The sequence below is a fragment of the Dermochelys coriacea genome, chromosome 28 (assembly GCF_009764565.3).
Source record: "Dermochelys coriacea isolate rDerCor1 chromosome 28, rDerCor1.pri.v4, whole genome shotgun sequence".
Classification (NCBI taxonomy): Eukaryota; Metazoa; Chordata; order Testudines; family Dermochelyidae; genus Dermochelys; species Dermochelys coriacea.
Window position 1 is genome coordinate 4728490 of NC_050095.1, and position 13670 is coordinate 4742159.

General features: G+C 43.4%; 1 protein-coding gene across 47 annotated transcripts in view; it reads left to right on the forward strand.

Moving 5' to 3' along the window:
• Nucleotides 1-13670, forward strand: part of LOC119849376 (zinc finger protein 420-like) — a 3142523-nt gene that overhangs the window by 2058608 nt on the left and 1070245 nt on the right. Inside the window, exon 4 of one of the 47 annotated variants that reach the window (XM_043503756.1) lies at nucleotides 2060-2066. The exons of the other annotated variants lie outside the window; for them this stretch is intronic. Coding sequence (XP_043359691.1) covers nucleotides 2060-2066 — 7 coding nt within the window. The remainder of the gene's footprint in view (nucleotides 1-2059; nucleotides 2067-13670) is intronic. 47 annotated transcript variants of the gene reach the window in all.

A 13670-nucleotide genomic window follows, 5' to 3' on the forward strand; every position in this document is an offset into this window, starting at 1 on the left:
TTATACTGGCTGTAGAATGACTGTGCCTAATAGGGTACAAAATGTGAGCGAGGCCAAACAGCAAAAATTAAGATGTTTGTACACCAATGCGAGGAGCTTAGGTAACAAAATGGAGGAACTAGAGCTATTGGTGCAGGAAGTGAAACCAGATATTATAGGGATAACAGAAACATGGTGGAATAGTAGTCATGACTGGACTACAGGTATTGAAGGGTATGTGCTGTTTAGGAAAGACAGAAACAAAGGTAAAGGTGGTGGAGTAGCATTGTATATCAATGAGGAGATAGAATGTAAAGAAATAAGAAGCGATGCAATGGATAAGACAGAGTCCGTCTGGGCAAAAATTACACTGGGGAAGAAAACTAGTAAAGCCTCTCCTACGATAGTGCTTGGGGTGTGCTATAGACCTCCAGGATCTAATTTGGATATGGATAGAGCCCTTTTTAATGTTTTTAATAAAGTAAATACTAATGGAAACTGTGTGATCATGGGAGACTTTAACTTCCCAGATATAGACTGGAGGAGCAGTGCTAGTAATAGTAATAGGGCTCCGATTTTCCTAGATGCGATAGCTGATGGATTCCTTCATCAAGTAGTTGCTGAACCGACTAGAGGGGATGCCATTTTAGATTTAATTTTGGTGAGTAACGAGGACCTCATAGAAGAAATGGTTGTAGGGGACAATCTTGGCTCAAGTGATCATGAGCTAATTCAGTTCAAAATAAATGGAAGAATTAACAAAAATAAATCTGCAACTAGGGTTTTTGATTTCAAAAGGGCTGACTTTCAAAAATTAAGGAAATTAGTTAGGGAAGTGGATTGGACTGAAGAATTTATGGATCTAAAGGTAGAGGAGGCCTGGGATTACTTTAAATCAAAGCTGCAGAAGCTATCGGAAGCCTGTATCCCAAGAAAGGGGAAAAAATTCATAGGAAGGAGTTGTAGACCAAGCTGGATGAGCAAGCATCTTAGAGAGGTGATTAAGAAGAAGCAGAAAGCATACAGGGAGTGGAAGATGGGAGAGATCAGCAAGGAAAGCTACCTAATTGAGGTCAGAACATGTAGGGATAAAGTGAGACAGGCTAAAAGTCGAGTAGAGTTGGACCTTGCAAAGGGAATTAAAACCAATAGTAAAAGGTTCTATAGCCATATAAATAAGAAGAAAACTAAGAAAGAAGAAGTGGGGCCGCTAAACACTGAGGATGGAGTGGAGGTTAAGGATAATCTAGGCATGGCCCAATATCTAAACAAATACTTTGCCTCAGTCTTTAATAAGGCTAAAGAGGATCTTAGGGATAATGGTAGCATGACAAATGGGAATAAGGATATGGCAGTAGATATTACCATATCTGAGGTAGAAGCGAAACTGAAACAGCTTAATGGGACTAAATCAGGGGGCCCAGATAATAATCTTCATCCAAGAATATTAAAGGAATTGGCACCTGAAATTGCAAGCCCTTTAGCAAGAATTTTTAATGAATCTGTAAATTCAGGAGTAGTACCGAATGATTGGAGAATTGCTAATATAGTTCCTATTTTTAAGAAAGGAAAAAAAAGTGATCCGAGTAACTACAGGCCAGTTAGTTTGACATCTGTAGTATGCAAGGTCCTGGAAAAAATTTTGAAGGAGAAATTAGTTAAGGACATTGAAGTCAATGGTAAATGGGACAAAATACAAGATGGTTTTACAAAAGGTAGATCGTGCCAAACCAACCTAATCTCCTTTTTTGAAAAAGTAACAGATTTTTTAGATAAAGGAAATGCAGTGGATCTAATTTACCTAGATTTCAGTAAGGCATTTGATACCGTGCCACATGGGGAATTATTAGTTAAATTGGAGAAGATGGGGATCAATATGAACATCAAAAGGTGGATAAGGAATTGGTTAAAGGGGAGACTGCAACGGGTCCTACTGAAAGGAGAACTGTCAGATTGGAGGGAGGTTACCAGTGGAGTTCCTCAGGGATCGGTTTTGGGACCAATCTTATTTAATCTTTTTATTACTGACCTTGGCACAGAAAGTGGGAGTGTGCTAATAAAGTTTGCAGATGATACAAAGCTGGGAGGTATTGCCAATTCAGAGAAGGATCGGGATATTATACAGGACGATCTGGATGACCTTGTTAACTGGAGTAATAGTAATAGGATGAAATTTAATAGTGAGAAGTGTAAGGTTATGCATTTAGGGAGTAATAACAAGAATTTTAGTTATAAGTTGGGGACGCATCAATTAGAAGTAACAGAAGAGGAGAAGAACCTTGGAGTATTGGTTGATCATAGGATGACTATGAGCTGCCAATGTCATATGGCTGTGAAAAAAGCTAATGCGGTTTTGGGATGCATCAGGAGAGGCATTTCCAGTAGGGATAAGGAGGTTTTAGTACCATTATACACGGCACTGGTGAGACCTCACCTAGAATACTGTGTGCAGTTCTGGTCTCCCATGTTTAAAAAGGATGAATTCAAACTGAAGCAGGTACAGAGAAGGGCTACTAGGATGATCCGAGGAATGGAAAACTTGTCTTATGAAAGGAGATTTAAGGAGCTTGGCTTGTTTAGCCTAACTAAAAGAAGGTTGAGGGGAGATAGGATTGCTCTCTATAAATATATCAGAGGGATAAATACAGGAGAGGGAGAGGAATTATTTCAGCTCAGCACCAATGTGGACACAAGAACAAATGGATATAAACTGGCCACCAGGAAGTTTAGACTTGAAATTAGATGAAGGTTTCTAACCATCAGAGGAGTGAAGTTTTGGAATAGCCTCCCAAGGGAAGCAGTGGGGGCAAAAGATCTATCTGGTTTTAAGATTCTACTCGATAAGTTTATGGAGGAGATGGTATGATGGGATAATGGGATTTTGGTAAGTAATTGATCTTTAAATATTCAGGGTAAATAGGACTAATCCCCTGAGATGGGATATTAGATGGATGGGATCTGAGTTACCCAGGAAAGAATTTTCTGTAGTATCTGGCTGGTGAATCTTGCCCATATGCTCAGGGTTTAGCTGATCACCATATTTGGGGTCGGGAAGGAATTTTCCTCCAGGGCAGATTGGAGAGGCCCTGGAGGTTTTTCGCCTTCCTCTGTAGCATGGGGCATGGTTAACTTGATGGAGGCTTCTCTGCTCCTTGAAGTCCTTAAACCATGATTTTAGGACTTCAATAGCTCAGACATGGGTGAGGTTTTTCATAGGAGTGGGTGGGTGAGATTCTGTGGCCTGCGCTGTGCAGGAGGTCGGACTAGATGATCAGAATGGTCCCTTCTGACCTTAGTATCTATGAATCTATGAATCTAAGACAGAGAGAGCTTTCTTTGTGGCTAAATCTTGGTGAGTACTAACCACATATAGTTGTGAGTGGGAGATGTGCCCCTTAAAAGCTCTCTGTCAGCTCAGCTGCGGTTTTCTGTGTACAGAGAGCCAGACAGGTCTGCAGGAAATGGAGAACATCTCTGCTTTGGCATTTGTAGATGTTGTCATGGATCATCTAGTAGAGCAGTTGCAATGCATTTCTTGTACCAAGTGCCATGGCTAAGCTGACTAGACCAACTTTCTTGTAACCTAGGTTATGGGTTCGATGCCCGGTGGTGCTCTGCTCTGCATTTTTTGTCTCCTCTGCTCATATTTTCCAATGTCTTTCTAGAAAATGGAATCGACCTTTGTCGGGAATCCAAGTAATTGCTTGTGAAGAAGAAGGTTTCTTTGCATAGGAGTGTCGGAGAGAATCAAATCACCAGCCTGGAGTTCATGAAAAGGCTATTGGCACTGACAAGGAGGCTGCTTCAACTCCAATTGCTGTGACATGACAGCCTGTGCCATGCACCCGTGTGATTCGCTGGGGTTGTCTATGCACAGAGGTTCTTATAGCACAATCACTGCAGGGCTTGCAGGAAATGGAGAATTACTGTCCTTTCACCTTCCATTTTGTTGTTGTTGATGAAAAACGGAGCAGTTAGAGGAGAAATACAAGAGAGTAGCACTGTGGCAGAGTTTGCCAAGAAACCTGCTGGATAAAGAGCAGATTCAGGATCCAGCACTCAGTGGTGCCTTGCCAAATGTGCCTCCTCTTGTCACCTTCTGGTTGATTTTTTTTTTGTTAATGGAGATGCCCACCTCTGGCTAGCCATTGAAATGCTTGCAAAAGAAAGTTATTTTTGCTGACAACTGTCAGAAGGAGACACAGGCTGCTGTAACTCATCTTGTATCTGCAGCTGTTGAAGCTACAAGGCAAATTACTAAGCACAACATGACCACGGCTGGTCACAATAGGATCACTGTGTCACAGAACACACAGAGCACAACCTGAAACCCTGGCTAGGATGATTTAACTGGGACTTGGTCCTGCTTTGAGCAGGGGGTTGGACTAGATGACCTTCTGGGGTCCCTTCCAACCCTGATATTCTATGATTCTATGATTCTATGATTCTATGAAACTGTGGGACTGCTGTGCCCCCTTAACTCTCCAGCCTGGGCTGTCTCTTACAATGCTGTGCTAGTGACAAGCAGCAAAAGCCCTCCTGGTGCTGGGATCACTCAGCCAGCAACATGCAGTGAAACACCCAACTAAGTTGCGTGAATGCTCCATAAGCCACTCATGAATTCTACAGAGAGTCACCAGCAAATCTCCCCAGACCTTAGCCTTGCACCTCAGAAATGTACCATCTTTCACTGCACAAGAGCTTCTCTTGAACAGGAGAAGCTCATTCATTAGTTTGCCACTTCATCAAAAGAAAACGGATATGCACCAGCTTTTGTAAACGGAGAGGCTTTCCCAAGCACTTTGTACAAACCCACTAGTAAGTATAAAACATTAAAATAAGTTTATAAACTACAGATAGATTTTAAGTGATTAAGTGTTAGGCACAGAGGTCACCAGGTTCGTTACAGGACAAATAAAAATAGAATCTCAATCTAAATTCTAACTTGGACAGACTAAGCAAGAATTGGATCAAAGAGCTTTTCTCACCCCGCTGGATGTTTCAGGCAGTTTTCAGTTCTTAATACACAGGCTGAATTCCCTATCAGCCTGGAACAATTTCCCCAGTTCAAAATCTTTGTCTTCCAGACAATCATCCAGGTGTTGAGATGGTGGAAGAGAGAGGCCAAGTGGTGGTGTCATCGACACTCATTCGTATTTTTTCTCCAGGTGCTACAAAGATCCTTGCTGTGATACTGGGGTTAGTTAGCGCCCAGTATGACTACATCACAGAAGTGTCTCTTGTTGCAGTGAGCCAGGTTTACTGTTAAAATTCTATTTTTCACAAATTTCCAGACCTGGGAATGTCCATAAAGACCATTTTTAATAGAGAGATGTTTGAATGGCACATAATGTGCACAGAAGTCCTATGGGGCTGGGTGGGAATAAATAATATTTTGAGGATCTTTTGGGAAAAGAGACTTTACTGACAAGGTTTGTCTCTGCTCTTTTTTCACCTTTTGGTATTATTTAGAGCAATCACTCTTTATTTTTCTAATATTTTAATTAACCCCTAAATATTATTTAATCAATCATAAATGGATTCTGTGACTTTCCTTGACTTCCGTGAGTTCAGCAGCTGCAGCAGCCGGTGGGCCTGATCCCCAAGCTGCCCGAATAGCTGGCCCCAGGGCCAGCAGCTGGGACACCCTGAGGCCAGCTGCACCGACTGCTACTTGAGTGGCTCTAGGGCCACCCACACCGGCTTCTGTTTGGGTGGCCCTGGCAGCTGGCCCCAGGCCAGGGAGGGCCTAAGTAGCAGCCCTGGGGGTGACCCTGGGAAGTGCCCGAGTAGCGATCATGGGGGTGGCCCCAGGAGCCCCTGAATAATAGTCCCAGGGGTACCCTGGAGACCTCCTGAGCAGCAGCAGTCCAGGGGTTGGCTGGAGCAGTGACCCCAGGGACTCTCTGGAGAGTGGTGCCCGGGTCCCCACAGCAACAACCCGAGGAGTCAGCCCCACAGAAGGAGCAGGAGCCCCCCCAGAGCACTGGGGCCCAGGAACAGAAGTTTAGTAATGGATATTTATAGTAAAAGTCATGGACATCTCACAGCCTGTGAATTTTTGTTTAATGCCAGTGACCTGTCTATGACTTTTACTAAAAATAGCCGTGACTAAATCTTATCCTTAGCCCAGGCACTCAGAGACTCCCATGCAGGTTTCTAACTTTTCCAATTTTTCCTTGCCCTCGTACAGACACTTTTCCCGTCAAAATGATCAAGGTCATTTAAAATGAGAAAAACAAAACAAAACAAATCAAAGCCAAAGTAACCCCAACCACTCTCTCTATGGAAACATTTTGGGGCTGAATTTATCGATTGAAATTTTGAGGGGATAAAACAAAACACTTGCAGGGGGCGGTATGTGGGGTCAAGTGCCCCACGTGGGTTAGCATCCCTGCGACATCCGGGGGTGCCGCCAGGCTCCCTCCCTGCACAGCAGCTGCTGGAGGGGTAAGTGGAGACGGGCTGCCCTTGGTGTTTCCCCTCCCTGCATGGTTCACACCCGGGAGGGGCTGCTGATCATAAGGGGGTGGGGTTGAACTTGAAATTGTGCCCTTCCCCTTCCTTCGGGAGACACCAGTCGTCTGTGCCTGGTTTCCACTTCCTCAGCCAGAGGAACAAGTGGTGCACCAGAGTGGCCAGCCCTTACTTTCTTTCTCATGAAGGGGAGGAAAAAAGAATGGCGTTTTCAAGCCCCCGTCTTGCCATTAACTGTGGTGTGACTTTCTGAGTTCCTGCTACACTGGAGGATTCAGAGTTAGTGGGGCCCTGTACGCAGCTTCATTTTTTGTGGGGGGTGCCATCGGGACCCATCCAAGAAAAAGAACGTTCTCTCCTATCTCCCCCCATTTTTCATTGGTTACTATCCATTCAGTCGGTTATTTCCTATTATTCATAAATAATGAAGATGCTCTAAGGGGACGGGAGAGAGCTGTCCTGTCGGTCTAGTTAATCCACCTCCCTAAGAGGAGGTAGTTGTGTCAGTGAGAGAAGCTCTGTTGGTGGGTGTGCAAGCTGTGGTGTTTAAATATATATATGAAGTTTAATCAAACCCCATTTTTAAAACCACTGTGGTCTGGGAATGGAAAAGGAGCTCTCTGAGGCAGGGCCTGTCCTTCCACGTCCTTAAGATCACTAACTCCCCTATACAATTGCTATGGGGGTATAGATCAGTGGAAGAGTGTTTGACTACAGATCAAAAAGAAAAGGAGTACTTGTGGCACCTTAGAGACTAACAACAGATTTCCACTCTATACGGCTAAATTCAGTGCCTTGCATAATGACAGGTTTCAGAGTAGCAGCCGTGTTAGTCTGTATTCGCAAAAAGAAAAGGAGTACTTGTGGCACCTGAGAGACTAACATCTCTCTAAGGTGCCACAAGTACTCCTTTTCTTTTTGTGAATACAGACTAACACGGCTGCTACTCTGAAACTACAGATCAAGTGGTCCTTGATTCAAATCCAAGTGCCCCCTTACAAGCCTGTTCCCTTAACAAAAATAATTCCATACCTATTTCTATTATTTTCATGAGTTCCACTGAAATGAATGGAAACACTCAACGTTTTCCTGTGCAAATGCATAAAAACCTAGCAAACATGTCCTTCAGCTGAAATCAGTTCTAATCCTCTAAGTGTCTTGTTTTTGTTATCATCAATTAAACAAAGGTACAATATGAATGCACGTTCGCAACTCCTTAGTCTCTATGGGCTACAATGTGCAAAAGAACAAGAAACACATCCACTTGGGAGGAATGGAATAGTTTGTGTTCCATTCTGTAAGTAAAAAAAAAGGAGTATTAGTGGCACGTTAGAGACTAACAAATTTATTTGAGCATAAGCTTCCGTGAGCTACAGCTCGCTTCATCACTGTAAGTATGTTGCCATAGTATGGGACTGAAAACTCTACTGGAGGTGGACAGGAACCTCTTACAAAAATAAAATACCCAAGATTTATCAAACTACTTGTTACACATTCAAGCCTCTCTTTGTACACAAAATATAAATTGCGGCTGTAATAAACGGCAACCTTCCTTTAACACAGATCGTTGTTCTTTGTAATTTTCAGTTGCCTTCAAGTGGCAGCTGTTTGAAGGTAAAGTGCTTCTAGTTCATGATTAGCAGCAGAGTCTCTGTAAGTTTACCAACCATAGAGCTGGTTGTGGCTGCATCTAAGTAACTGCAGAGTTAGTGTAGTACCAGATCGTTAATTGCACAGTCTCACTTCTTTGGTCTCACTTTCTGGTTTCATTGATCACTTGGGTAGAAACAGCAATGGTTTGGTGTGTGTGTTTTTTTTTTTCTTCCTTCCCTTCATTTTCTCCTAAGGAATGAGTGATCTTGAGCGTGTTATTTTAAGTTCTCCGTGGGTCAAGAAAATTCCATCTCCTTGAAATAGCTGGGGAAGTGGCCTGTTTGTATAACCTAAAATAAAAGAACTTTTGTAAAGCAGTTTCATATTTAAATATGCTGGGATAAAAATAGTAAATAGTTTATTTCATGGCCAGACACCAGGCCAGGATGAATTGATGGGGCCAGGATCAATTAATTACAGAAATAAAAAACTCTTAGGAAATATCTGTAATTTCTCCCCAAACCTTTCTTTGTTCTCATATGCTACCAGGGATTCTCTTTTAGAGGGCAGAGTTAAGGTTATCTAGGCATGTACCATCACTCTGTATTCCGTGTTTTTCCACAGTTTGAGTTTTAGTGAACTCAATTTCTGGAAGGGTAAGAGATATTCACACTCAAAGTTAACTCTGTGTTAACAAAGACTGTTGTTAGAGACAAATAATGACACTAATCCCTCACTGCGGTAACTCTACTGACTTCAGTTCCCATTTCTAGTTCCAAAAAAATAAGCAAATTAAAACAACCTTGAGAACTAAAATGCTGTGGGAAAGTGGAAATTTTAGTAGCTCAAAATAATTCAGTTTCTTCTGTCTTGTGCGTTTGTAAAAAGCACAACAAATTTATTTATAAGCACATCTTTCTTAACTTCTTTAAATATTATGTAGTACATTAACTATATCAAGTGTGTTGTTCAATGCCATGAGGTTTTCATGCATTGCCCAAAGCATATTTTTCATATTATTTAAATGAACACAACTCATTGAACATAAAATGGTGTTCTTCATGCCGTGAAGTGTGTCGGTAGCTCAAATTAATAGGTTTATTTTCTCTCTCTCTGTGTGAGGCACAAACAAAATAATTTAGTGATGCTGAAAATGTTCCCTTCCCCTTCAGAACTGCCTTGTAATCACCTTCCCTTTGTAGATCATCTATTCCTGTGTCTCTACGAGGAAAATAGTTTCAATGGGGAAAAAGCTATTTTTTAATTAAAGGGACTGAGACAGAATGGCCACATGATGGTGACACAACATCAGGAATGGAAAACAACAGGCTCCTGGTTTGCACATTAATGGGAACAAGGGATTGAACTCAACTCCCCTCTTTTCACAGACACATTTTTTTTACTTCCCGGAGGTCAAACATAAAATTTAAATGTTGTACTTAGTACTCTGCCCTGTAGCTTCAACAGCCTCAGATGCAAGATGAGTTATAGCAACCTGGAGTTTGTTTCCAAGTTTAGGAGATTTTCACCTAAACATTCAAGCAACTCCCAGTAATGTCCCGAGCTCCCCAAGTCCCATTGACAGCTGAGCTCTTCCTGCCCATTGAGCCCAGCAGAGACAGTGGGTGGTAGATGAGTTTGTACCCAAATAACTGACAGAGCCAAGCAAAGAGCAAATAAATATTTGCTTCAGTCACTAGGTCTCTGTTTATTGCTCACTCTCTCTCCCCTTCTCTGATAATGAGCAACGGTAAGAGAAGAAGAGATTAAAACATGTGCTAGGTTTGGATGACAAATTGAAAACCATCACAGCACCGTCTACTGTGACACTGACACTATCCCATTCTGACCTTTTATTGAAACTTCATTAATAACTGTTTCCCTGATGTACGTTGCTAAGATTATTTCAATAGCTCCTACACCGATACCTGCTGCCCCTTCTGGCTGGTTCATTGCACTATTTGGGACCTCCACCTAAAATTACACCCTTCCTGGGAGCAAGATTCAAAACTGCCCAAGGAAACCCCATTAGGTTTCAAGTACAGCACAAGCAGGGATTCAAAGGGTCAGTACAGGGTTACAGAGCTTCTCCTTTGTCACAGGGAGAAGGGTCCAGTGGGCTAGATTAGGGGGGCTAGTTGTAATGACTACTGAGTTCTATTCCTGGCTGTGGGAGGAAAGGGGTGTCTAGTGGATTAGAGTGGGGGGCCTAGGAGTCAAAGAGAAAACACTTCCCTTTTCAGCTTCATTGAACAAGAACATGGCTTCTCATTTCTTAATTTCTGATACCATCATGTGGCCATTTCATTTAACTTCTTATTGTTAAAAGGTTTGGGTACCTTGCACAGAAACGTTATTTCCTTGGGAGAGACGGAGAAGTGGAAGCTGCATTGATTTAATCCTCCGAAAAATAGATAAGGATGAAAATATTCCCCAGACAGCTCAGTCCCACCCGTCCCCCCTCGCTGCTGCCAGTGAAGCTCAGTTCTGTCCCACAGCTCCAAGAACTGTAGGGGTGACTCTGCCTGCCTGGACTTTTCAATAGAAAAATTCAGACACACTATATCTGGTGAAGGAGATAAAGATATGTTGTTTGATTCTTTTTCTCATTTTAAATGTACTTGATCATTTTGATGGCAGAAATATATGTACGAGACCATGGAAAAACAGAAGAAACCACGAAAATATCCATGGGAGAGAGGGGGTTTCTGAGAGATGGGGTAGAGATGGAGATTTTCATGAAATGGGGACAGGTCAAAGTAGGGCCTTTAGCTGGAGCAAAGGTGTGGGGGGGGGGTGCAGTTCCATTTTAACCAGCCTCACATCCTGTAGTCCCTAATGCCCCAACCTACCCCCAATATGTGACCTACAGCCTCCCCACTGGGAAAAGCCAACTGTGACTCCTGAGACAGCCCCACTGGTCCGGCGCTCCACACCACCGCCAAAACTTCAGACCCCCCAGGGCTCCCTCTCCTAGCTGGATTCCCTAGCAACCAGACGTCTCTGCAGAACTGCCGTGGTTACTCTCCTGGATGCCTGTTCAGGGACAGCTACTGGCTTCTCCTGAGAATGCAGTTGAGAAATAACTCACTCTTCTCTACATTCTCTCCTGGGGGCTCTGAGAAGGAGGATGGAGCATGTATGATAAAGTCCATGCAACATTCCCCTTTCATCCCAGCCCTGCGATGTCGCCAGTAGCCTGCTGTCCCCTGGCAGCAACAAAGGACGTTTCCCTCTGTCCAGGAGACACCAGCCTTGGACCAAAGGCAACTTCCTTCTTCTTCTCTCTCCCTTCTTGGAATCAAGTTTGTGTTTTTTCCAAGAGTTAAAGCAGTCCAAACCCCCAGAGTCTGGATTAATGTCACAGGTTTACAATCTCTCCCTGGAAGACAATTTTTTAATGAGTGGAGTTAAATGAGATGAGTGGAGTTAAATCAGTTCTCAGCCTGAGACCTTTGCTCTTAATCCTGAGGATATTGTCCCAGCTTCTCTTGTTTCTCGATTTCTTGCTTCTCTTTCACACTGAAGCACAATTTTATTTGCACGGACACAGGAACAGCAAGATTTTCTCTGTCCCTTGTGCAAAGGCGGCTGTTGAATTCTATGGAACCCTCCTCTTCTTCAATAGAAACAACAGAGAAGCAGAGGGCCCTGGGCACATCCAGCCCTGGCTCGGAGATGTTCCCTCCCCTCTTTCTTTATGCTGCTGTTGTTATTTCATGGAATATCTGGGATGGGGGGGGCATGCTGAGTTCACTCCCTGCTGAGGATAGAGCTCGGCTGTTCTCAATGGTGGCAGATGACAGAACATGCCCACTGGGCACAAGCAAAGCGGCAGGAGAACCTGGAGATGATGGGGATTCAATCCAGGGCCTTATATATGAAAAACATGCACTCTACCACAGAGCTACAATCACACACAGGCCACGGTTTTAGGCCACACTGGACCCAATTCCTAGCCTCCAGTGCTTGGATTCTTTACATGTTTTCATAGAGGGAAGAGTACATGTTCTATGATTTCATAGGGCAGAGTTTTAGGGCTATTTTGATTCAGGGAACTATGCTATAGGGTGCCTTCCCAGGGTGGACATGACACGTGGATCAACACAGATGCACATTGTGACCCTTCTCAGGGTGCTGAGGGCTGTGAGCCTCCTTGTTGCCACCTGCAACTAGGAAGAGGGACTTTTGCATTTGGCAGCTGGACGTTTGCGACCAAATTCACCCAGCTGGTCAGGCACTCAAGCACCCTCCTCTGAGCTACAGCAGCCCTGCCAGTTGACAATAGAGATACCCAAACCCCTGAGTTTCTTCAATGTGTCCTCCTCTGAAGTCTAGCCCCGCTCACCAGATACTCAGAGAAATCATAGATCTCTTTTCCTAAAGCAGTAGTACATCCCAAGTTACCAGTTTTACTGTAGACCACGGCTACTATATCACACACAGCACGAGTAGTTAACGAACAAACAGATTTATTTAAACAAGGGACAGAGATTTCAACAAACAAATGTGTGATGGAAACCACGCATTATCAACAGAACAAAATTACAGAATGCAACCTACAGCTTTTAATCGTCACCTTTCCCTATCTAAAGTAGATTCTCACCTCACACTTCAGTCTATTGCAGTGATTGCCTTTGATGAAGCACCACTGGTCATTAGGAATCACCTTGGTGAATGGACCAGAGTGTTTTTCTCCACCCTGTTATAAACTGAATCAGTCATTTGTTTTTATTCACAGAAAGGACCATCTCCTCATTGTCATATTGTCCTTGTCACTTCCACAGAGTTTTGATGTCTATAGTTTTTCTTTGATAGTTTTCCATTGGTTTTTCTAGGTTTGTGCAAAGGTTGACAATGGAGCAATACATCACATAACCGGCGAGCAAGGGACAGGTGACAATTCCCTCCCACTGGAATGGGCCATCTCCCCCAAGACAAATTATTGGAGCGACTCCCTTTCATGACAATACCATATGGGCATAATTTTCCATGTACTTCTATTACTCCTTCAGTATGACTCGTATAAAGCTCTCGTAGTGACCAGGAGTAACAATAATTTACAAGCTTTCAGTAGAGGTCTTACTGCTATGCTTCCTGGATAAGTATCATAAAATCAGTGTATTAGGTGGGGCGAGTTTGTCAGGTCTGAAACAGGAGTTGCTTGTGAATAAGTGACCCCTTTGCTAATTGGCACTAATGAGCTTTTGTCACACATGCACGGAACTATATAGTCCCACTCTGATATAATAGAAAGGCCAGCACAAAAAATAGAGAAAGGAAGAATAAGATACTAAAATGACACTGGTTGAAACTCTCCACTTCTGTCTTTGGATTGATGGGTATGAAGAGCTGTAGCTACAGTTGAGGAACCAGGTGATCTGATACCTGGCTCAGCTCTCTATACTAGGAGATTTCTCACATACAGGGAGAAAAGTCAAAATTGAAATTGAGGTCATGACTGGATTCCCTGAGAGCCAGATTGAGGGCCACATCAGGGTTGTGAAACTGTAGGGAGGGCCAGGTAGGGAGGGCTGCGCCTCCCCAAACAGCTTGGCCCCCACCCCCTATCCCACTTCCTGCCCCGACTGCCCCACCCAACTCCCCCTGCTCCTTGTCCC